The 25,025-nt window shown below is 39.4% G+C and overlaps 1 protein-coding gene across 1 annotated transcript; it reads left to right on the top strand.

Annotated features, from left to right (window-relative positions):
• SFT2D1 (SFT2 domain containing 1) lies at nt 1–24,790 on the top strand. Its single transcript, XM_026109849.2, has 8 exons — nt 1–213; nt 6,780–6,866; nt 9,463–9,545; nt 14,364–14,445; nt 18,042–18,077; nt 18,849–18,907; nt 20,362–20,391; nt 22,556–24,790. Exons 1-8 carry the CDS (start codon nt 151–153, stop codon nt 22,593–22,595), a joined length of 480 nt encoding a protein of 159 aa, XP_025965634.1. The 5' UTR covers nt 1–150; the 3' UTR covers nt 22,596–24,790.
• Nucleotides 24,791–25,025: the final 235 nt, after the last annotated feature.

Genomic DNA, 25,025 nt, shown 5'->3' with positions numbered 1-25,025 from the left:
CTTCCCCGGCCTCCGCCCGGGGCGAAGCAGGGTTGGGGGCGGGGCCTGGAGGCGCGGCTCGGCGGCGGTTGTGTGTGCTCGTGACTTCCGGTGGGGCCCGCGGCCCGGCGGAGCGCAGCGGCTTGGTCTGGACTTTTGCCCGAGTGCGGGATGGAGAAGCTGCGGCGGGTGCTGAGCGGGCAGGATGACGAGGAGCAGGGGCTGACGGCGCAGGTATCGCTCTGCTCTCTCCCGCTCTTCCCCCGGGGCCGCCCGCTCGTGACCGCGGTCCCCCACCCCGCCCCGCCGCGGGGCTGTGGCCCGGCCTCGCCGCGGAGCAGAGCTCGCTGAAGCCTCGCCGCCCCGGGCCTGGGGTGATGTCCATTACGGCAGCGAGGCGCCCCCAGGCCCCTCCGCGGGGTGTGCGTACCTCGTATAGGTGTCTGCGCGCGTTCGTGTCCGCGTGTGGGGCAGAGGGGAGGCAACGAGGGAGCGAGAGTTTGCTGTGGGCACCGGGACGCGGGCTGGAGAGGGGGTTTAAGCGCCGCTCGGGAGTAAGAGTCCCGCTGCGGTGCAGGCTCGTCGTCGCGCCCGGGGCGATGGCCGCTTTGGCGAAGTTTTGCCGTGGGGAGAAGACTTTTGTTGTGTTGGTGGCTTGGGGTGGCTTGGTTTCGTTTTCCCCGTTCTGGACCTGGTTAACAGGGACTCCATGTCTTGTGTATCGTCTTCCTACACGGCCTTGGTGCGTGATGATCAATTGAACAATAAATTATTTAAAATGCTTCTCTATTTCTGTATGCCTCTGGACATGCAAAAGGGAAATGTACTTTCTCTGGGCAGTGGTAGTTTTGTGTATTATTGCTTTGAAGTTTTCCCCCTCCCCCCACTCTTCAAGTACTACAGTCATTTTCTTAATGCGTTTAAACACCTCACATTTCTGGGATTTCACTTCCAGGCTGAAGCAGTTCTGAGCATGCCCTTAAAGAACTAGTTACACATTCGTAGTCAGCTGTCTGTTATGTGATGTGACTGCAGGTTGAACTGCCCCCTGTTGTAGAGGGTCTTGATATCGCCTGCAACAGGATACTGAAGTGTGGTGGAGGAAGCTGGACTGTAGAGCAGCCTGGATCTGGACTAGAGCTAATAAACTGTGCTGGGCCAGTGCAGCCTCAGTATAGCTGGTGTCTATGACATGCTACTAGCTCCAGCAGCCTGGTGCTGATGTGCCTCGTTTGGCTTTGCACAGAGTTGCTGCTGGTCTGCAAGGTTCATGAGCTTGGGTTCTGTGCCACAGTAAAGGAGCTAAAATTGCATCCAGATGTGATGTAGTTCTGGAAGCAGCCTAGCATCTGTGCCATTTCACATCTGAGCTAACAGCCACTGTTGGGGATGCTTCACCTGATGTGATCTCAAGGTTTATCAAAGAAATACTTGTTTTCCTATTAATCTTCATGCTAAAAGATATCAATTTCAAGATAAGTCTTTAATCTGCCATTGACAGGCACACTTCATATGGGACACAAATAGTGATGAATACACTTGATGTTGTGATGTTTGTTTCAGGGCAGTAATCAAGAGATAAATTCCTAAACTGCATAGTTTTAGATTTGAGATGCATATTCTCAGAAAGAGGGAATGGAGCTGAGACTGTGTCACCTGTTAAATGTTAGTAACTAAGCAGCTAAGCTATATGTAATTTGATTATTGTATGTAATGATGTTGTTATAGCCTGAGAAGACTTTAAATAGCCAAATACGTACACATTTAAAAGCTATCCTGTATGCTATAGAAGCAAACATGGAAACTCAGTGTGCCTTTGACATAATGCAGAAAGAGTTTTAAGCGGAGAAGCTGAATCGGAAAGGGATGCTTTAAAGCAAATAAATACCCACTCAAGAAGAAACTCGTGTTTATTTAGGTTATGCAGTCTGTATTGTACATTTGTCTCAAAACACATATGTATATCTGCTAGAACATTGGAAAATAAGCCTGTTATTGATGGGAAACTCATTAAGTGAAGTTCACAAAAATTACAGCTTTACAACTGCATGGTGTTGAATATTTTAAAAGTGCAAATATGAGAGCAAGAGAGCATAGGCACCTCTGCAGAAAACGGCATTTCGTCAAAGATAAGGTTGTGAAGGAAAACACATGATTATGCATTTTTTTTTGTATAAAATCTTTATATGTTTTAGATAAGCTCTTGGAACCAAGTGATGCATTTAGTTAAACAATAGTCCTTTCTTGGGGAGAGCTGATAGTTGTGTAATAGCCATCATGTGTTTTACACTTACAGGTGTTTCTCTATTCTGCTCATTCTGGATTTTTGCAGAACCATTGCCGTGAGATCAGCAGTAATTTTAGTTAAAGCAGAAGAAAAGCTTATAGTGAGCCAAATGTGTGATAATTCTATGAAATCTTCCTGCAATTTCTAAACTCTTCAGATGGCCAACTGTTATGTTTTGCTGCAATATATTAGAGATCAGTGATTTAAAAAAAAAAAAATTTACTTATTACTGAAAAAAATGAAAAATACATTGCAAACATACCCGTGTTAATTAGATGTCAGTGTGGTGTCATGCTGTTCAGTTGTATCAACACCAAAATTAATATGAAAACCATCATTTTGACAATTTTTTTGCTGCTTTTCTGGCTTCTTATAGCTTCCTGATAGTTGTCAGTTGATAACTGCTGAAAGCAATCAGGATTTTGGCGAAGAGAAATAGACTAGATATTAAACTTCTTATTTTTACTCTAAAATGTTGATAAAAATGCATGTAGGGAACCTTGTTATGGAAAGATGTGGAAGTATCACTGTAAAAGTTATTTTTGAAACATTGCTTGTAATTCCTGTATTACCAATTGCACTAGCATGTAAAGATGGTATGGTGATAAAAAGGGAATATAAAATGCTGTATGTCTACCAGATTGGTGAGTTGCTGCAACGACCACACACTTTGATTTCTTACCTTAATATCACCTACAACACCAAGATAGCAATTTTCCTGTAGCATAGAGATGTTTCTGGAGTCTAGTTCTGTTTCGAAAACAGATAAAATACTTTTCTTCAAATTTTCGTAATGAAATCGGCTATTGTAGGGCCTGAACTTAACAGGATTAGTATCAGCAAACCATCTGCTTCCACTAAAAACTATTCTTAAAATGATGCGTGTTTTTATTAACTCATCCCTGAAAGCACATTAAGAGCTGAATCCTGCAACTGTACTGAACATCTCTTTGGAACTGAGTTTTCTCAGTTACTTAAATTTGCTATGAAGAAAAAAAGTAATTGTTAACTGCTAGAATCTTCTGTAAATCTGTAAAAGATTTTTTTTTATTTCCCACATGAAAACTTTTGTAATGTTATTAATTTAAGGGGGAAAGGGAGCCTAGGTGGATGATCAGAAATGCAAGAAATGTTCTTGATCAAAGGTGACTTTGCAGATTATCATTTGTTTGATTTATTGGGTGTCCATAGTAAGCATCTGCTGTTTCACAGAGGTGCAGTTTTGTGTCACTTGCAACTTGTGTATTAAACTATTGCAAGACCATTCCTTATGTTTTGGGAAGTCTGCCTTCCTGACTGCAGTTTCCAGTTTGGATTTCATCTTGATTTCTGGATGCTCTTGGTCATTTCTTTGATCTAATATTCTCTTGGAGTCTCCTGTGAATAAAAATCTTTGCTGCTTGTCCAGGAGTTTGGTGTTAAAACCTAGCTGTACAAAACCAAGGATTTCTGCTTGCTGAACTATCTTTTTTTTTCCCTCCCATTTTTTTTAATTGCTTAGAAACAAGCTGCTAAGTGGCATAGCAAGAAGGATAGGTTTTATAGGAATTTCCTCCCTTCCTCCTACCCAACTTCACAGCTGTTCTTGGGAATCTTTCTCCAGGTGTGGAATCTGTATTGTGATTTTGTCAGTTTTTCTAAGTAAAAGCTACTGCTAATACAAATACTGTAGAGTGTTGTGCCAACTATTTTTATCTGAAATTGAGGATGAGCTGTATGGCTTATGTCGGACAATACTACAAAAATATGCTAATCATCCTTACTTTTTCGACTGCTTTTGTTCTAAACACAGCTTAGACTTCAGCTTTTTCTTAGGGTTCTTATTCGTAGTCTCTGAATTTAGTTCTGAGAAACTAAGCTGCTGTTACTTTTCCTGGCTGTCTCACTGCCTGTCTTCTAGAAATTCCTGCTCTTATAGTAGATGTGGCAGAATAGGCACTTGGTCAGTTCCTCAGCTTTTACAGATTGTAGCCTGGCATTTTAACACAAGCTGAAATCTGTACTTTAAATTGCTGAACTAAGTACCTGTTGTTCCACTTTGGCAGCAAGGTGCTTCACCACGATAGTGAAAGACATCTCAAAAAGGTATTCACTTCCATTGCTTCCACTAAATCGAAATGCATCAGGGCCTAAGAAAATGCAGCTGAGAAACTGGAGTTCCACAGCTTCAGTTATTGCATTAACTAGGTTCAGCTTGATATCATAAATAGTAATGGTATCAGGAATGGTTGGAGGATCAGACTTCATTTTAATGCCAGTTAGTTTCTTTAGTTTTATCATTACAGTGAATACCGTGTTGCTGAGACCTGGCAGCCCTTGCTCGTGCTGCTGCTCACATTCCTGCAGCTCATGTACACATGATATTGCTAATCCAAGCTTTTAAAAATTAAATCTATAAAGTGTATTAAACTGGTTTTAAAATTGTATTTTAAATTTGACCTTTTTTTCCCCTGAGCCTTTTATGGCTCATTTGTCTGCGTTCTTGGCATTTTTTCAACTGAATAACCATTGCAGGTTTAAATGAAGATGAATCTTTTTTCAAATATATATATGAAAAATGAAGTTTCCTTAGAGTTGTTTCAAGGAGCAGATGTTTGAAGAACACTACTGTTATTTTACTTCCAGTCTCAATATTTGATTAACAACAGTGTGCTTGATAAACTGGAAACATTTTGCCTTCATCCTCTCCCTCCCTTTTCCAGGAAATCTGAAGTGTGTGATGTGTTGGGTGTACTGATAGCTTTAGTCCACCCAGCCCTTCCTTTCTGAGCTAGAATTGAAAGGATTTTAACTGTTTTTGTGTACGTGTGATTAGTTGCATGAATAGATATAGCTAAAAGCATGATTCAAATATGTATCTTCAGTTATGTACCACCGGCTCTTCCTCCACTCCCTATCCATACGGGCATTAATGAATATGACTGTCAAATATGGTTTCAAATACTAAACCATCTTTCAGTTACTATTTTTGTCTATTTCCTTAATGCTTACATAAGGATAAAGAGTTGGACCTAATGAGGTAAGTTGCATCCTCAGTCCTTTGGAAAGTTCCGTCTCAGTTTCTGAGCACAGAGAAGAGGGAAGAATTCATTACTGTATTGTATTCTAGCACTGTATTCAGTGAGTATGCAAATGTAAAAGATTACTTTTAGTATTCTGATCCCCTGCTCCTTAAATGTTCCAAATATTTAATTTGATTAAATAAGGTTGGTAGTTTTTTCTAAGTAGAAAGAAGTAGAGCGAGCTATTCTTTGACACACATTTGGATACTGATTCATCAGAGCCCATAAATGTTTGTTTGTATGTGGATCCTTTTGATTAAATTGGATATGGACTGTTCATTTGTACAGATGTGATGTTATGCTAAGCAGCAACCAAACTTCATTCATTTGCTTACCACCACCTGAAGGAAAAGTTTCTGAAGAGAATGGGAGAAACATCACTTATTTATCTGTTTGGGGAAGCTCTGCTGTTGTATGTTTGATTAATAATACTCAATTGATAATAGCTGTAGAATAGATAAGAGGAACAGAAATGAGAGGTCAAGTTTGCTTGTGTGATTGAAATAAATTGAAAAGTTAGCTTTTACAATCATCTTAGGTAAATTGAAGCAACAGTCTACTTAATAGACCAGCTTAGAACAGAGTATGTTTAATTCTAGTGACTTGGAGTAAGCTGAAATGCACAGCATGGCTGGGAAAAGCAAGCTGAGCAGATAGAACAGGTCACTGCTGCTGAAAGGGCTTGTTCTGGTGCCAGCCATGTGGCTATGCCTCTTCCCTTGTATTAGGACCGCTGCTTTTCTAAAGTCTTGCTGAGCTGTTTTTGCTCATTTGTCTAGCATAGGACTAAGTCATCAAAGAAACAGGGACAGTAGTCTTCTTCTAGCTTCAGGAGCTGAGTCACCCAGCTCATTGAAAGGCTTTGACAAGTGCTGGAGTTGCACAGGAGAAGCAGGAAGCAAATTGTTCCTTTCTTCAAGCGAACTATCGGATGAGACAAGTCGTGTTAATCCATCTGCACCTTCCCTCTCTCTGTAAGGAACAGTAATGGAAAGGGAATTGTAATAGTTGCCCTGTATACTTGTACTAGTAGGAACAGTGGAGTCTGTCTAGTAACAGAAAATGGTAGTAATATCGGTAGGAATATACAATACTGCACAAATAGAGATGTTCATCAGCAAACTGCTAGAAGGTCCAGTCATTTTTCTGCTTTGGAACAATTATGTGAGAATTCTCAGTCGTTGTAATTAGCTGGGTAAGGGAAGGTCTGTTTGACAGTGGAGCAGTATTGTTCAAATACCAGGATGTATGTCTGCATGTTTGGTTTTTTTTGTTTTTGTAAGTATCTTACCAAACTGCTAACATAATTTCTTAAACTGGGAAGTAATTAATAATTTTATTTTCAATTAAGTGCTTTAATAGTAAAGAAAACTTCCTTTAAACTGTTCAAAACTGTTTCTAATATCCCTCCCCCCCATTTTTTTTCTTTCCCTTCCCCTCTTTCTTTCAAGGTCCTTGATGCCTCAACACTCAGCTTTGGTACTCGAGTCAAATGGTTTGCCATATGTTTTATTGCTGGCATTGTGTGTTCTATTCTTGTAAGTAAAGTTTTTTCTGGTACTTTATTAATGGTCTGTAGCAGAACCTCATTAGTATTAACACTTTATACATGATTCTGTGTATGCTTTATATCCTGAACCCTAAATTTTGTATCCATAAATTTAATTGGACATTAAAATATGTAATTACCATGTAGGGTCTGCTGTTCTGTAAATTATATTTTTGACTATCTTTCTTCCTCTCAAAAGAGACAGTCGTTATTGTAGGGTAATAAAATTTCCTACTAAAAGCTTGAACACTGCCAAAATACACTAGTTTTAATGTAGTAATCTGTGTGGCATACTAGGATAGAGCTTTTGCTTACTAATCTTACTCTCACACATAAGAAACTGCAAGCGTTATGCCTCACGCTCTCACATTGATAGATAATGACTGTTGTAGCATGTTGGCACTTGGAAAAGCTGCACTCCCGTTGGTTTTGGGGTTTTCAAAGCATTTGTTCAGGTCTTGAACTTGAAATGTTGGCAGGAGGCTCAGATTTGCAGTTAAAAGTTGGAATTTTTTAATTGATTGGGTCTAGCAAAATGTGACATGGGTAACTTGTGCTACAGAGCAGTTCTTCATCTGCATGTAAAGTCCCAGCAGTAGGTGAAATAAGCTTAGGGGAAGTATTTGGATTGAGGGTTGGGGGAGGGTTATTATTAATTTTCTTTCCTTTTGTGATCTTTTCAATAAAGATCGGTTGGATTTTGGTTCTTCACAGAGCATGTCTTTTGATGTAAGCCAGTAGGCAGCCTTTTGGCTAGTGTGCAAGGTGGACACTTGCAGGTTTTGTGGTGACTGCCAGGAAGATTGCCTTGACTTGCGATAAGTGCTTGTAATAGAGTGGAGGAGTTTGTCTTGCCTTGTCTGCGTTAGCTTCTGGTTTAGCTTAAATTGCTACTGCTCTGTTGTCATTTAGCATGAGATCTTTTAAAACCAGAGGCATGTTCGACAAGGAGGAAGAAGAAGTTGTGGAGAGGCAGCCTGTTTATTGTTTGAGGTAAATATTAAAGGATAGTGACTTGCTGGATTCTCCTGCAGGTGGAACCCTCTGGTTCCTTATCCAGATTTGCAGTTTGTTAGGGCTCCCTGAGACCTGGAGGTGAACCTGGACTATTGGTAGTCTTATCTGTGAGAGGTCTTATTTCAGTGATAATCCATTAAAGAATCCATTAAGATAAAGGAATTAGAGGCTGGTATTCTTCATGTTGAATCCATACTAAGTACAGTGGCACAGATTCTGTCCAGCTGCATGTTGTATAGAGGGTGCAATTCCTAAAGAGGGAGCTGAAGTTTGGGTTAGAATCTACAGTTTTTAGGGTTACTTGATTGATAGCTGGTTGACTTCACTCCTCTGCCAGCAAGAAATATTTAACCAATATAATTATGAATTTTTTGTACACAGCAGGTTTGTGTTTCAACAGCAATTTCTGGACAGATTATAGTTACTCTTTGCTGCTGTTTTTCAGGCTTTAAGCATTGTGCCTAGTCTGTATCATGTGGCATGAGACTTGGAGACAGCAGATCAAAGGCTTTCACTTACTGCTTTTTTAAAATCTCTTCTAGTTCTTTTGGGCTTGATAGATAACAATCAAGATTCCAATAGTGTGTTTGTGGACCTTGTGTCTTGCAGGGCTTTGGAGGTAGCTCCCCTGCTCAGCTTTGCCTCACAGAGTGGGAGCTCCCCATTCCCTCTTTTCCGTTTCAGGTCATGGACCTTTGCCTCAGCACCAAGGAGGCCCTCACTGAAATACTCTAGAAGTCCCTATCAGGACTGTAACCAGTCTTTAGATTTCACGTCCACAGCCAGGTAGATGTATTAGGTTCATGGCTGACCAGTACTGCATACAAGTGTATTTTCTTGCAATCTAGTCTTTGCAAAGGGTAGCCTTTCTTTGTTACAATCTTCGCTTGCCACTTTCTGTGATTCCCTGTACTGTGCTCTGTGCAAACTGACCCCAAAGATTTCCACTGAAATTGCAATTGGTAGCATGTAGTTGCTTATATAAGAGCTTGTTTCTTGGAGGAAACACTGTCCGCATCGCAGCAGACGTCAGTGTTTTGATTGTAGTTTAGGCTCTGTTTCTCTGTCCTCTTAAAAATAATTATGTTCAGCAGAAAGCTTTGGATTTTTAGTGTTTTACTGGAATTAAAAGATAAGATGTCTTACTAGTTTTAGAATATTTCTTTTCAGACTCTACATAGCTAGACTGAGTCTAGATGATTGATTGGAGGAAAAGGAGATATTGTAGATGTTAGTGTGTATTTATGACATTTTCCCCTTTGTGTATAATAACTTATCTATAATAGGGGATCTTAAGAAAACTGAAACTGTCTCAAAGACCTAAGTAAACATTGCATAGTTGTAAAATATATTGCTGAATATATTAAATCAATATAGTACATTATTTTGCCAGCAGGTGGCAATAGAAGCATGCTTAATATTGGCTACTACAAATTTCTGAGAACAGTATATTGCTCGTATATGTTAGGATGATATTCTTCAGAGTCTCTGAAAATAAATATGGACTGTGCATTTTAAATTAGATGACTTAGCTAATTACAAACATGCAAATATTCTATCTTCTGTAGGGAACAGCTTTGCTATGGCTTCCAAAGGGAATCAAACTTTTTGCAGTGTTCTATACGCTGGGAAATATTGCTGCGTTAGCCAGGTATGCTTTCTTAATTATTATTGATAAGAAAATGCTCTCATTTTCATCTACGTTTCTGCATCTTTTTACTGTAAAATGGTGTCTATTTATTTTGTGTATCATCAACTTTGTATGAACAACATTGATTTCATGTTGGAATGCTAATAGCATAAAATCTTGTTTATTGTGTAGTTTTAAGATGATCGCAATTAAAGAATATCAGTTATTTGTTCTTGCCCCAGTATTATGTCTTATGTGATTATTTCATAGACATCACAATTGCTATGTGAAGGATCAATAACCAGTTGCTGGCTGAATGTTTTGGACTTTTTACAGCTTCCTTCTGCTAGTTACAGAGGTACTTCAGTTTTGCCAACAAATTGGTAGTCTGCCCACTGTAGACGTCTTGTTACCTGAAGAGTCCTCTTGCTCTTAACAAGGACACCTTCCTTTTTCTTGGAAAACACTTTGAAAAAGGAGAGGTTCAGGAAATCCTAATTTTGAATATGAGGCCAGGCAGAATCTAAATTTGTTCACCTTGTGTTTTTGAACTGTATGCTCTGTTCTTTGCAGTATTCCCCTGTAGCAGTCAATTAAAAGATTGCAGAATGTTTCTTCCCTGGGAAAGGAATAGCAAATGTTCTTTTCTGTGGGTAACTTCAGAAGAAACCTCTTAGGATTTAAAACAATCTTGCTGCTTATATGTCTTTGAAATGGTGAAGGAAGAGATCTGAATGAATGTCAATAATGAGTCAGTTAAAGTACTACTGTGGCATAAAGCACAGGCATGGGACTCAACCTCTGGTCTTGGCTTTCATGGGCTCTATGACCTCGATCAAGTCACTGAACTCCTGAGCCAAAGTATTGTTAGTCTATTAAAACTCAGACAATATGACATTAGTATTCGAGAGAAATGGCAGTGTACTGCTTTTCCTCAACTAATTTGTTTGAGGACAGAGATTTTTTTCTGGAATAGAGTCTATCATTTTGCTTAACTATTGCATCTCATATTAAACGATGAAAAAAGTATTGGAGATGGGCAAAATTAAGTCTTCCCTTTTTTATCCCTGTACGTGTACCTGTTCTATCCCAGTACACATACCTGTGTTTCCATACAGAAAGGGTTTTTTTCCAGTATCTCAGCATGTGTTTTCGTTGCTTCAAATAAAACTAAAATTCTGGCAACTTGCTACTAATCAGTAAGTCTAATTCTCAGTGAACCAAGAGGAAAACTTTTACAGAATGGTATTTCTTTTAGGAGAGTGCTGAAAATAACCTTTAGTGTGGGTTCCAGCTAGAATTAAAAATAAAAAGAAGCACTCTTCCCATTCAGTTGTCCCTTTACATATCATCAGCAGGTACACATTAAGAAAATGGTAGGAAATGACAATAAAACCCCAGACTGACAAGGAAATTTGGACTTCCAAGTTTGTTTGCAAATGTGGATTTAAAACAAAAATGCAGTTACCACTTCTAGTATGTAATCTATTTAGCCTGTTATTACTATAATTTTCTGGCCATAAACATGAAAACAGTGATATTTGATCCTCCTCCAGGCCTATGGGCACATTTCCTACAAAATGTGTTGTATATAAGAAATACCCTGTGTAAGTGGAGGACCTAGATTTTTGTTTCAGCCTTTCTGCTCGCTATGGATTCTCTCACATCTCTGAATATGTTCTTGTTGCAATGTCTATCCCTCAATGCTAATCAAACAAGCATCAATTCATTTTGTTTTCTATACTTTTGTGCCTGTTTTATGTGGCCTGAACCTCCCTCACTTTTTCCACCATGTTTTTATCATCCCCATCCCTCTACTACCTGGCTATTACTTTACTTCTAGCTCTTCAGGTCTCTTTTTAAAAATCTTTCTCAACAATTTAATTTTATGGCCCAGCAGCCAAGATAAGAACATTGAGAAAAGTTAGTTTGGATTGAACTGAATTTAAAATGTTTTTTCTTATTAAACTGAGAAAACACTTTTTTAATTTATGGATTTCTGAAGTCTGTGTACGTGTCTTAAAAAAATGGAGAGAAGGGGATTATGGTTCAATCTCTTCCTTAGAAGACTTATCCTCATATTTCTTCCATCCTAGAAGATGTTGGTTTACCAGGCTTATGACTGGTTTTGGGAGGGAGCTCTCACTCCCCAAATGACTCTGTTTCACTTCATATACATAAAAATTATCTAGGAAGGGGGTTAAATTTAGGTTTCCAACTCCACAGTGAAGCGTTCAGACCACAAGGCTAGAATCATTCTCACACTCTCACTGAATATGTTCTGCAAAGTAGAGTGGCTTCAAAAGAGGGTACAAAGAGACTGGTGTTGTGTACTTGAAGCTGGAATAGTTATTGCTTTGAGTATGAATTCTTGGTTCACAGAACCACAAAATGGTTGAGGTTAGGGACATATGGAGATCGTCTGGTCCAGCTGGCCCTGCTCAATCAGCATAGCCTAGAGCAGGTTGCCCAGGACCATGGCTAATTGGGTTTTGAATATCTCCAAGGATAGAGATTCTATAACCTCTTTGGGCAACCTGTTCCAGTGTTCAATGGCCTTCACAGTGAAAAAGTGTTTTCTTAAATTTAAACAGAATTTGCTGTGTTTCAGTTTGTGCCCAGTGCCTCTTGTGATGTCCCCGGGCACAACTGAGAAGAGTCTGGCTGCATCTTCTTTACACCCTCCCGTCATGTATTCATAAACACTGATGAGACTCCTTCTGACTCTTCTCTTCTCCAGGCTACACAGCCCCAACTCTCTCAGCCTCCCCTTGTGTGTTAAATGCTTCTGTCCCTTAATCATCTTTGTGGCCTTTTGCTGGACTCAATCCAGTATGTCCATGTCTTTCATGTACTGAAAAGCCCAGATTTGGACCCAGCACTCTAGGTGTGGCCTCACCAGGGGAAGGATCATCTCCTTCAACTCACTAGTAAAGCTCTTCATAATACAGCCCAGGAGGCTGTTGGCTTTCTTTGCCACGAGAATACATTGTTAATCCACGTCCAACTTGTCCACCAGGGACCCCCGGTTCCTTCTCTGCAGAGCTGCTTTCCAGCAGGTCAGCCCCCAGCCTGTACTGGTGCATGGGGTTATTGCTCCCCAGGTGCAGGACCCTGCATTCCCCTTTGAATTCAATAAGGTTCCTCTCTGTTGATTTCTCCAGCCTGTTGAGGTCTCTCTGAATGGCAAGGCAACCATGTGGTGTATGAGCCACTCTTCCCAGTTTTGTATCCTCAGCAAACTTGCTGATGGTGCACTCTGTCCTGTCATCCAGCTCATTGATGAAGATGTTAAAACAGGATTGGCCTCAGTATCAACTTCTGGGGAGTACCACTAGTGACTGGCCTCCAATTGGATTTGGTGCTGCTGATACAACCCTCTGAGCCTGGCAGTTTTGCCAATTTTCAGTCCACCTCGCTGTCTCTTTTTCTAGCCTGTAATTCATCAGCTTATCTTAGAGGATGCTATGGGAGTCAGTGTCCAAAGCCTTACTAAAGATAAACAATATTTGCTGCTCTCCCCTCATCTACTCAGCCCATCATCTCGTTGCAGAAGGTTATCAGATTGGTTAAGCATGATTTCCCCTTCACAAATCCATACTGACTATTCCTGGTCATCATCTTGTCCTTTGTGTCTGGAAATAGTTTCCAAGAGGATCAGTTGCACATCACCTTCCCAGTGATTGAGGTGAGGCTGATTGGTCTGTAGTTCACTGGATCCTCCTTCTTACCCTTCTTGAGGCTAGGGGGGTATCTTAAAGATGCCAGTAAAGACTGAGGCAAAGAAGGTATTGAGTACCTTTGCCTTTTCCATGTCCTTTGTCACCAAGTACCCTGCCCCATTCAGCAGCAGACCCATGTTTTCCCTAGCCTTCTGTTTGCTACTTATGTATTTACAAAGCCTTTTCTTGTTGTCCTTCATGTCCCTTACCTGTATCAATTCCAGTTGGGCTTTAGCTCTCCTAACCCCATGCATGCGCCCTGCATGCTTGGATGGTGTCTCTATTCCTCCTGGGTCACCTGTCCCTGCTTCTGCCTCTTGTATGCTTCCTTTCTATGTTTCTGTTTAGTCAGGAGCCCCTTGTTCATCCCTGCAGGCCTCCTGCTGCCTTTGCCTGATTTCCTGGTTGTTGGGATGGATCATTCTTGAGCTTGGAGGAGCTGATCTTTGAAAATCAGCCAGTTCTCTTGAACCCCTCTTCCCTCCAGACTGTGTTCGTGGGATTCTTCCAAACAGATTCCTGAGCAGACTGAAGTCTGCTGTCCTGCTCATGTCTTCTGGTTTGCATGAACAGGCAGGGCCCAGAGTTGTTGATTATTTTCATTTTTCTTTCAGATAATTACACAGTAAAGGAAAGCTGGAGGATTCAGTACAAACTATTGAATTTTTTGTTCTCGTGCTTGCTTGCTGAATTTGGGCAGAGTTAGAGCTCCCCTGTAATCTTGACTGTAGTTACTTGCAGGCTACCTGGATAGGGAGTTTAAGTGGAAGTTTTCTACAGACATGTGGTGTTAGTATTCATTTGTTAAGTCAGTTTTTAAAACAGTGTCAAAATGAAATTTATTAGACTTTAAATTGATATCGCTGTGCTATAACTAGTAATGCTCTCAAAGGAGGTTCATAGCCAAGGGTGACTCAAGATGTACACTGTTTCCAGGACCAAATTCGTAGAGTATTTCACCTTTTATGCTACAGATGTCTGTCGCTGAACACTGAAATGCCTTTCTTAGCTTGTATAGTGATCTAACTGCTGGAAAGCTGGTTAATTACCTGTTGTGATCTTTTGCGAAGTTTTTTTTGAAAGCAACTTACTCTTTGGTTTTTTTGTCTCCCATTAGTACATGTTTCCTGATGGGGCCCCTGAAGCAATTGAAGGCAATGTTTGAGCCAACGAGGTTAATAGCTACAGTTGTGATGCTGGTAAACTATATTTTACTACCTTTTCTCTACTTCTTCTTGTTGAAAAGTTTTTCATTTAGCTTTAAAGCTAAATTTGAGGCTTTATTAAAGGGACAATATTTTTCAATTCACATCTTGTTTATACTGAATGATAATAGTCAAGCGGATAGCTACGTATGTCATTAAGATTACCTGATTCTTTCTTGTAAGCCTGTGGTTTTTGTTGGTTAAGCTTTTTTTAACCTAATCATTTGGAGTAAGATATTCCTTAATAAATGTTTCTTACTAAATGTTAGTATTAGGTTGATTGTTTTTTAACTTGTTTTGTAAAATGATTTTGTCAAGAACAGGGCTACAGGAAGACTTTTCACCTCTTGTCAAAAGTATGAGGCAACCAAGTCTAACTTGGCAGTTACAGGCCTGTCTATATAGCTTAGTGGTTCAGCACTTTCAAAGCAATGGGAAAAATTGTTTCTCTCCCCAAAGTCCAGGAAACCACCTGTTCAACTTCATAATTCTCCATCGTCAGGTCCTTGGCTCCTTTACTTCTAAGTCCATCCTTTCCTCTGCCAGAGGGAAGGAAAAACTGTCTCCTCCACCTTCTCACAATCACTATCCAAAAACTCTCTAGTTAAAAGCCATGTTTCTGCCCCTGTTGCTTTCTCTGTTTTGTGCTGTTTTTCTTTCTTGTTCCTTCTGATTTCTCTCAACTTTTATTTTTGAATTTTAGTTGACTCTTCTATTCTCCCTATGATATAGCTTCCTTTTCTAATTGATTGCAGCTAGCGTGGAGAAGAAACCCTTCATGAACTCTTTCTGGACTGCTGCCATATGGGTTGTATATTCTCTTCTCACAAACCCACATGAAAAAAACATGATAGTCTTCTCATTTGAGAAGCTCATGTTTTCCCACTTCTGTTGGAGAGGTGACTTGATCCTTGTTGAGACTCTGAACTTTGTTAAAACGTAACTTTTTGCTGTCAGTGGCAAATTTGACTAAGATGGGAGTCCTAGGGAAGTTAAGTTTCATACATCCACAGTAAAAATAATATCTCTTATTCTCTAGAAACTCTGTGTTTGCTGAGCAAACACAGCACTTACAGCTCTCCAGGCTTCTGCTGGTCAAGCTGAGGGTGAAAGCCAGACACTAAAACAGCCATCACAGGAACTATTTCCTGTGTTATCCTACAGCCATCATGCACTGTGCACAGAGAGGGTAACATAGAAAATAGCCTGCTTTGGCTATGGAAACAAGACACCCCAAGTAGTTAAGGCGAATAGGAGAAGAGGGTAGGAAAAAATGTCACAGACTTACCCGCTTACTTGTGCAAAGAAGGTGCCAACAAGGTTGGGAGAAGAAGGAATAAAAGGTTTCTTTTAACAGGGAACAGGAATGTTGGATGGAAAATTTCAGTGATATAAAAAAGAACTGGAAAACTTACAAAGCAAACTTTTGGTGAATTTGACTGTTTTCTCCTGCATCCCATCAGAAAACTGTTCCAGTTCCTCTAGTGGAGGTTGACAACAGCAAAGGTGTTTTGGTGGCTGAGAAGATTTCGGAATCCTGGCACCTTTTGAGTTGCCTGGCAGAAAGCCAGAATTGCAGGAAACTCAGGAGTTACAAATATGTTTGGAAAAATTCAAAGTAGTTTTTTTTTTTAAACAAAATAGCCAAATTTCCTTTTCAGTGAAAATAAAATTGAGAGCGTCATTCTGTTTTGTTAGTTGTAATGACAAATGGGTGGGAGCCAGGTGAGATTTAGTGAAAAAAGAAGTTCCAAGTGATGGTTAAGCTTGTACAAATGTTGTGATTAATTTGGCATAGTAAGCCATATCAGGGTAATATTCCATCAAATATATAGAAAAGAACATGGAGATAATACGCTTGTGAATTTTACACGGGGGAGCTTACATTTCTCGCAGAAGTCTTCATTGCTTATTCTGTAAGGAAACTCCAGTTTTCAGGTGCCTGTGCTGTATTTTAATAGGAGACTACTATAACGGTAGGATGAATAGGAATTCTTTTTCTCTAAAAATCCTAAGAGATTGTATTTGCAATTTTAAGTACAGCCAGCCAGCTGATAAGAAGTAAAAAAGAGCTACATGAGTAGCTTGAATAAAGCTTAATGTGAGCTTTTTCATTGTGTATGAGACAGCTGCTCCCTAGTGGGCTTTTCTTCATTATTATTGGAAGATTAAAAAAACGCTGGCAGAAGCAAGGCCTGTGTCTGCCAAATACAGTAACTGCGAATGGACGTTTTTAATAATGGATTGTTCATCACAGTGCAAATACCTATCTTGTCAGATGCTAGTGTTATGAATACTAGATTCAAAATGATACTGTCTACTGAATGGTGTGCTGAACAAGCAGTTCCTAGACTATCTAGTTGCATTAAAGCAAACTTTATCATCTCAGCCAACCTCTCAATAGATAGAACATAGAGCTGTACTGATACGGTTATACTGCTTCTGGTTTCTGAAGTCGGTTTCTGCCTCCCCTTTCTTGTGAACACTCATCCCAGCCCTTCTGGCCATGGAGCACATCCTTTGTGCTTTGGAAAACACTGTTGAACTTACTCATCAGTGACCTGGATGAAGGGGCAGAGTGCACCCTCAGCAAATTTGCTGATGGTACAAAACTGGGAGGAGTGGCTGATACCCCAGAGGGCTGTGCTGCCATTCAGAGAGACCTAGACAGGCTGGAGAGATGGGCAGAGAGGAACCTCATGAAGTTCAACAATGAAAGTGCAAAGTCCTTCACCTAGGGCGGAATAATGCCATGCACCAGTACAGGCTGGGAACTAACCTGCTGGAAAGCAGCTCTGCGATGAAGGATCTGGGAGTCCTGGTGGACAAGTTGACCATGAGCCAGCAATGTGCCCTTGTGGGCCAGAAGGCCAATGGTATCCAGGGCTGCAATAGGAAGAACATTGCCAGAAAGTTGAGGGAGGTTATCCTCCACCTCTACGCAGCCCTGGTGGGTCTGCATCTGGAGTACTGTGTCCAGTTCTGGGCTCCCCAATGCAAGAGAGATGTGGAGCTACTGGAGCATCTTTCCTATGAGGAAAGGCTGTGAGAGCTGGGACTGTTTAGCTTGGAGAAGAGAAGACTGAGGGGGGAGTCTTATGAACATGTATAAGTATCTGAAGGAAGGGTGTAGAGAGGATGGAGCCAGACTCTCCAGTGGTGCCCAGGGATAGGACAAGAGGCAACAGGCACAAACTGAAACATAGGAAGTTCTGTCTCAACATGAGGAATAACTTCTTTACTGTGAGGGTGACTAAGCACTGGAACAGGTTGCCCAGAGAGGTCGTCGAGTCTCCTTCCTTGGAAATATTCAAAAGCTGTCTGGGCACAGTCCTGGGCAAATGTGCTCTAGGTGACCCTGCTTGAGCAGGGGGGTTGGACTAGATGATCTCCAGAGGTCCCTTCCAACCTCAACCATTCTGTGATTCTGTTTTACACAAAATTCAGACTATAGTCACTGTGTGCCTACTCGTTTCATGAGTTCTTGAAAATGCTGATTACCCAGTGAAGTCATGAAAGCAGTGCTACAGTTGCTTTGTTGTATATGTGAATATTCATTTTTCCCCCCCCCCTTCCCATGTCCCCCCCAGCTTTCTCTAATATTGACGCTGTGTGCTGTATTCTGGGTAAGTAAGAATTTTATTCCTCTAAAGGGCGTTGTTGCTCAGCTAGCTTATTGATTGTATTATAGCTTTAAAACTCAGTTTAACTGTAAAGGAGAGATGAGCTTCTGAGTATTGTAGTGCATGGTATTTGTGTTTTCAACTGTAGTTGAATTTGGGTGGAGTGATGAGCGTGCTGGCTACAAAGCAAATATACTCTTCCACTGTCATGTGATACAGATAAGAATGCAGAACCTGGAACATTAGTTCTCAGTCTGCAGATCCCTTGAGTAAGAGCTAAGAAAAGCAAGTTAAAATATATTCTTATTTTAAAGTGATTTGTACTTCTGTTAGAAAATGTGTACTGGTCTTTCAAAACCACAGATACAGAACATTAAACAGATAAGACAAAGGAAGAGAGGTGGAACTTAAAGTATCTTCAGGCATTACAATCATTTTGATAATTCAGCTATCATTATGTATTACACAGAAGTAAATATGTAGCTGAAGTGAACTTCTATTTTGATTTGCAGAAGTAGTATTATGAACAAAAGTGGAAGTATTAGTACTGATGCGTTAAGCACTTTCAGAACTAGAGAAGATTTTCATAGTCAGATGCTTGTGGGATGACAGATAAAATGAAAGTAGAATCAGTTGTAAGAATGGGAAGGAGGGGATAACTAAGACAAGGGGCATCATCAATTAACCTTTGGCTGAACAGGCTGTTTTACTTGTCTGTAGTATAGACTGATGCAAAATAAACTAACTTGCAGTATTTGTTTTGTTTTGCCTTAGTGGGGCAAAAAAGGTTTGGCACTGTTATTCTGCATATTGCAGTTCTTGGCAATGACCTGGTAAGATACTTAAAATTCATTTTCACTACTTCTCCCTGCTCCAGTACACATATGATCATAAACATATATATATATATATACACACACACACACACACACACACACACACACACACACACACACACACACTTTGCATAATGTAACTGTGCCCAGATGCTAGCTTGAAATCACATTTTTTTAGCTAGGTTGTATAACTTCAGCAAAATCTATATGCAGTTATCTTGCAAAATAGTAATTCTAGGTATATTGTGCAATCTGTTATTCTTTGAACTCTTTTAGGCCTTCTGTATAGCTTATGTATGTAAAGCCACAAATTATTGTGCTTTATTCTGTATTAAGAAAGTAACACTATGAGGTATATATTCATATGTCCTGCTTTTGATTACTTCCCTCTTCTTTGAGTTTTAACTAAACCTTCGTTTTTGAAGTGGAAGAAACAAAATCCTGTTTCATAGGGGCTTCCCCCCCCCCCCAAGAATATTCAGCAGCACTGGGGAGAGGGCAGGTGAGCGTGGGGGCGATAAATCAGTGCAGTAGGTACTGTAAACCTCGAGATACACTCAAGGGATACACCTGGGAGTATGTGGGCATAGTTAGGTGAATGCTTGCAACCCTGGTTGCAGTTTTGGAAGTTACTGCCTATTCCATAGAGGGAAAACTGAGCTTACTCAGTGTCCTTGGCCCAGGTGAGTTACTTGGTACTAACTCTTACCTTGATTCACTGTGACCACTGGTTTTTTTTCGAATGTGCCCTGAGTGCAGGAACCACACTGAACTTAGATCTGAGCACAAATAACCATTTATTCAGGATAGGGATTGTTTGGCATTGTGCTAGACCCACGTAAAGGCTTGATACTAGATAGAGGGAAGCTCGCTAAAACCATGTTCTACATGTTTGCAGTCAGCAGTTCCATGTTTATTAACTGTCCTAGAGCCTGAGCAGGAGAGGCATGAGAGTAAAACATAGCCTTTAGATTTGTGAGAAGCAAGTTTCAGATGATGATGGAATGTCAGTTGATAAGTGACACAATTATGGCATACATAATAAAATTAGATGTATGTTTACATAGCTATATATATGGTCTTTAATTAGAGAAGGCTATCTCTATTGTCCTGAAGGATAGTTTTCCCAGAATTTTCCATCCCTTTTGAATCTGGTGCTGATAGTGTATCTGCCTTGTTTTTTAAGCTGAACTTATGAGTAATGGAAGCTATGAACCACCTTAAAAACAAACAGAAACCCCAAGGAAGCTGCAAATCAGGAAACCCTTAGCAGTACATTTATTTCTTATCAAGTCCTTTTTCTTTTTTCAAGAAAGCGTTAAATTGAATAAGTAATCTTGTTTGAAGTTTTTAGAAGGGATTGCTTTTCTTAATGCTGGACTAATGTGAAATAATTAGCCTCTAGGAAAGACATGAAAACTCCTCCATATATATTTTTTGCTCTTTTTCAGGTATAGTCTGTCATATATTCCTTTTGCAAGGTGAGTCCATGTAATTACCTCCATATTAACAGAAGTCAGCTATCTTTATGTTATGGAGGGGAGCTAGTCCCTAAATTCAGTATGTGGAAAAAACGTAACTTCTTTCTCTTCATTCTAATTTTTAGAAAATGACATAGTTGAACTCAGTACTTAATTTAGATTTTAAATGCAAAGTGCAAGGTAGTTCTCATTAAAGCTCTAATTTCTTTCTAGTTTTCTTCACTGAAAATAAATATTGTTTAATCCGCCACTGATTTTAAAAATGTATCGATGCAATAGTCATTCTTACAGTACTTAAAGATAACTTGAACAGGTCTGAGATCTGCTTAGGTAGAAGCAAGCAAAAAAGGATAGTTTCAGCTCCTAAGTCTGCTTCTGAATTTCTCTCACTTTTAGGAGAGGCAAAAGCAATGCTTTGTGTTCATTTTCTTTTTGGCAAGCTTTCCTTTTTCTTTTTGCTATTGTGCACAAAATGGGAAAGAAAACTAGTGAAACGACTTGCAAGTAAACAAGCTTAAGAATGTGTTTTTCTCCAATGTTTCAAGTTAATGCAATTTGGTCTTTTCAACAGTGCATTCTTAAATGTCAGAATGAAGTGTTTCTAATATATATCCTACTTAATGAGGTTTTCCCTGGTGAAAGGGAAAATGAATACAAAGTATTTTCTGTCCTTTCATCTCATGTCCTTCTGTTGTTTCTGTAACATTACAGAAAAAATGTTTGTAGTATAGTTTTTTTTATAGCTTCAGTTTTGACATAGGAAGAGTTAAATCATAATTTAAGGTGGTTGATGTTTTCAAGATAGTTACAAGCAATGAAATACTTTATAGGAAATGATACTTCAAATTGTCATCTTACTATTTCTGACATATCAAGCTTCCCCAGTCAGGTTTAGTATTCTGAATTTTATGGTTACTGTGGCCACATGTGCAACTTTCTCAATCCTAGGGTCTCATTTTTCTTAAATACATACTGTTCTGCACAGAAAACAAATGCAGTTAATGGTCAGTGGCCTTTCCCTCCTTGCCTTCAGTAGTTTCAGTTCTGATCAGAAAAACATTAGGTTATATGTGCATCACTTCAGTTCATTGTTTTTATTTGTCTTATTTTATGGGCCAAAGGACTCTATTTTCCATAGACTGCTTTAAGTAGTACAATAATTGCCTAGTAATTTCTTTAGGGATTATCGAATTACTTGCTGATGTGCAATGCCATCATGAATTTCTATATGCTGCCTTTCTTAACAGAAATAGTTAACCATATTAGGTGCCAGAGAGCAGTATTAGGTAGCTTGTTTAAAATATCCATATATCTTGATTTACAACAAAACTATAATTGCTTGTTGTAACCCTGTTAATGTTTTACTCTGAGCACTGGTTTGCTTGTTAGTGGGTTTTTTTGGTTTTGAATTAATGGTGGCTATCCTGCCTGCATAGCAAAAAAAAACCCTCCTAAGCAATTATAATAGCATTTTTCTTTATTTTTCAAGTTGGCTAACAATTGAAAAACAAAAATTCTGCTCATTAATAATTATATCTTTGCAAAAATGAGAAATAAAGGGGACCAAAGAGAGTAATCCAAATAGAACGGTCAGAAAAAGAAGTTTACAAATTATTGGTTTGAAAAAAAAAAAAACCCTTTAGCTCTCTCAAACCTTAAGGCTGAGCCTGCTCTTCATCCTGCACTGTTAGTATATGCACTTCAAACCCTTGAACCTATACTTTTTTTCAACATTCATGTCTAACTCAGATGTGCCTTGGACTCAAAACACCTGTGCTATGCTGTTTGTCTGGATTGTGGCACGCTCCTCAGCCTGCCTGTACTGGCCAGCCTTTGTAAAATAGCTTTGACCTATGCCAAGGCACCAGGTGTGCCCCAGAGCCGTATTTAACACTGTGTGTGCATTTTAGCCTGTGCTTGAATGTAAACAGTGCAGAAGACTTGGAATCAGTATTGGCAGATCTGAGCTTCAGAATGGACTCCAGCCTTTGCATTAGATCATAGTATCGTGAATGATTTGTCTTTAATTTCTATAGTATTTGTCATTTTGAAATACAATGTAAAGAATATTAGTATAAAGAATATTAGAATATGTATATATGTAATGGCTGATGCGTGTAAATAAAAATACAATACCTTAACTGACTTTTTTTTCTTTTTAAAGGGATGCTGTGATTAAATGCTTCTCATCCTGCCTAGAGTAAATTAAAAACAGGAACCACTGTACACTTTATAAGCCAACTTCTATCCTTCTGTGAATTTTGCTCAAAAAACTATACTTTTCTACTCTTGAAATACTTGGTGACAATTTAGCATTGTCCTTGCCTTTTGCAGTTGGGGGATTAAATCATTTTTACTAGTAACAGTTTTAAAAACCAATTGGGAGAACTGTGTTTCTTTACACTGGAACTTTCAGCTTTTTTTAACCAAAAAGTACATCTAAATACTTTGTGGAGACTAGTCTTAAAAGTATTTAAAACTGTGCCCAGTAACACAATTTAATCCTCAGTATAGGCAAGCCACTTGAGGCTGGGTAGTATGCAGAAGGACTCCATTTACGGTTTTGTCTAAAACTTGCAATGTACTATTTATGTTTGCATGTTATTCATTGTAAGCTTTTCCAAAGACAGAGTTTTATGAACATTGTAAAGATTTGATAAGTTATAACTCCTGGGCTGCTTTGAAATGACTATACATGTGCTTTATGGAAAAAGTCTAGTGAGAACATGTTAAAGAGCTGTTAAAAACTTGCTGGATTTCATTAAAAAGCTATATTTTAAACTTTTTTTTTTACTTTCAGACTTAAATACTTTTACTAAAATAACTAGAGAATGTATAAATGAATGATTTGTGAAATAAATGGATTTTAAAGGTGTCTAAATTTTTTTTTAATTTAGGAACCAGAGCTAGCTATGTAGAAGCTGTAGGTTTTTCTGCATTACATTTGACTAAGTAAAAATAAATAGTGTGGATATGTATATGACTGTATCCCAATTTGGTTTTTAGATTTGCAGGAGTGACTTCAGAGCTTCTTTGTATTAGTATTTAGAAAAATTGCTCATATGCGTAAACTGATTATATATATCAAAGTGAAATATTCTAATACTTTGCCTAGCTTCAGTGAGATGTTCTCATTTTTTATTTTTCGCAACTAAGAGCTATTACATTATTCAGGAGCAAAGTTAAATCATTACTGTTTGATAGCTAATGTTACATTACAGGAAACTTCTTAGTGCATGATGAAAACATTTTACCTGTGTTCTAAATCCCAGTTGTCTTGACACCTTCCCACCTCCAATCCTCAAATAGAAGAGGAAATAAATTTGAAAAAATGTGAGCCCTCTGGGAAAGAAAACCCCTGTGTTTTAGTATTCAGGATTCAGGCTGAAATGATGAATTTTAGTGCGTTTCTGTTAAATCTCAGGGTATGTTGCACAAAATAGCAGTTTCCCCCAAAGATGCTGCTTCTCAGATGACTGAGATTTTTGCAGTGAAGGTTTGCTTGATCGGTAGTTTACCTGACTAGTAAATTGCCAGTGAGGCAGCCTTTCTCCTAGTGATACAGCTATGGGGTAGTCCTGACACTGCAAAAGGCTCTTGGACTTGTTCCTACTGCTTGGTGTAATTGTAGCCAGAAACCATAGCCTCCCCTGCTCTGTCCATCGCATCCCTCTGTTGATGGTGAGGCCCTTTAGTGAGCTTGTAGTTTCTTTTAGCTTGCAGTTTGCATTGAAGACGAACCAGTACATGCCTCAGCAGTGGTAGATACGGTCATGAAAATAGCTGTTACTCCTTCCCTGGGTGCTGTTCCCCGTTGGGTCTCTGGCCAGAATGGGCATTCAGAAGATCCCATCCTACTAGCGGGCACTACTGAGGCAAACAACTGCCCCATCCTGAATTTTTCTCACCTATCAACTACTTCTGGTACATGATCATCTTCACTGTAGTCTTAAATGAGAACATTAGTCATTATTTTTTATTTATGCAGTATGGTAAATAAAGTTTACAGTGTTATTTGATCACCAAAATAGAATGGTTCGGGAACTAAAATCTAAAAAAGTGCATATACTGGTATGCTTTTGTGTGCATTTTATCAGTCCACATTACAGTATGTTTTGCTATTCGTTATTCTCTCTGGAATATTTACGATTCACTTCCTTCATCTGCATCCTAAGCACATGTTCTCTGTTCATTCATCAGTGTCTTGTGTTTCTTCACATCATATGTTTGTGCTCGAGTATTTCAAATTTCCCAGTTGATGTCTCCTCAGTGTGTGATATCCTATGCTGCCATTGATGTCTTGTGGAGATCCGTTAGCCCTGTGGATTGCGTATATCCTGTGCATCCTTTGCTATGTTTCTAGTACCCTAATTAAAACAGTATTTTGAAACCTGTAGAAGTGAAATGTCATGGCTTTTGGACTGCGTTGTTGAGTGATAGAAATCTTTGCTTATTTATTCCTGCATCCTCCACGGAGGTGTTGAGTGATTTGATTGCCCCGAACAAAGGAATGGAGGCTAGAAAGAAGAGCCCCGGGCTAGGGTGTTCCTTATCAAGTCCGGCTCCTCTTGTCCTCCTCATGTTTTGTGTAGTTCGCGTGATTTGGCTTTTCGCAGAGCCGAAGTCCGCTCTCG

Source organism: Dromaius novaehollandiae, chromosome 3 (genome assembly GCF_036370855.1).
Source record: "Dromaius novaehollandiae isolate bDroNov1 chromosome 3, bDroNov1.hap1, whole genome shotgun sequence".
NCBI lineage: Eukaryota > Metazoa > Chordata > Aves > Casuariiformes > Dromaiidae > Dromaius > Dromaius novaehollandiae.
The sequence above is the reverse complement of the archived record's forward strand: the minus strand, read 5'-3'. Positions and strand labels throughout refer to the sequence as shown.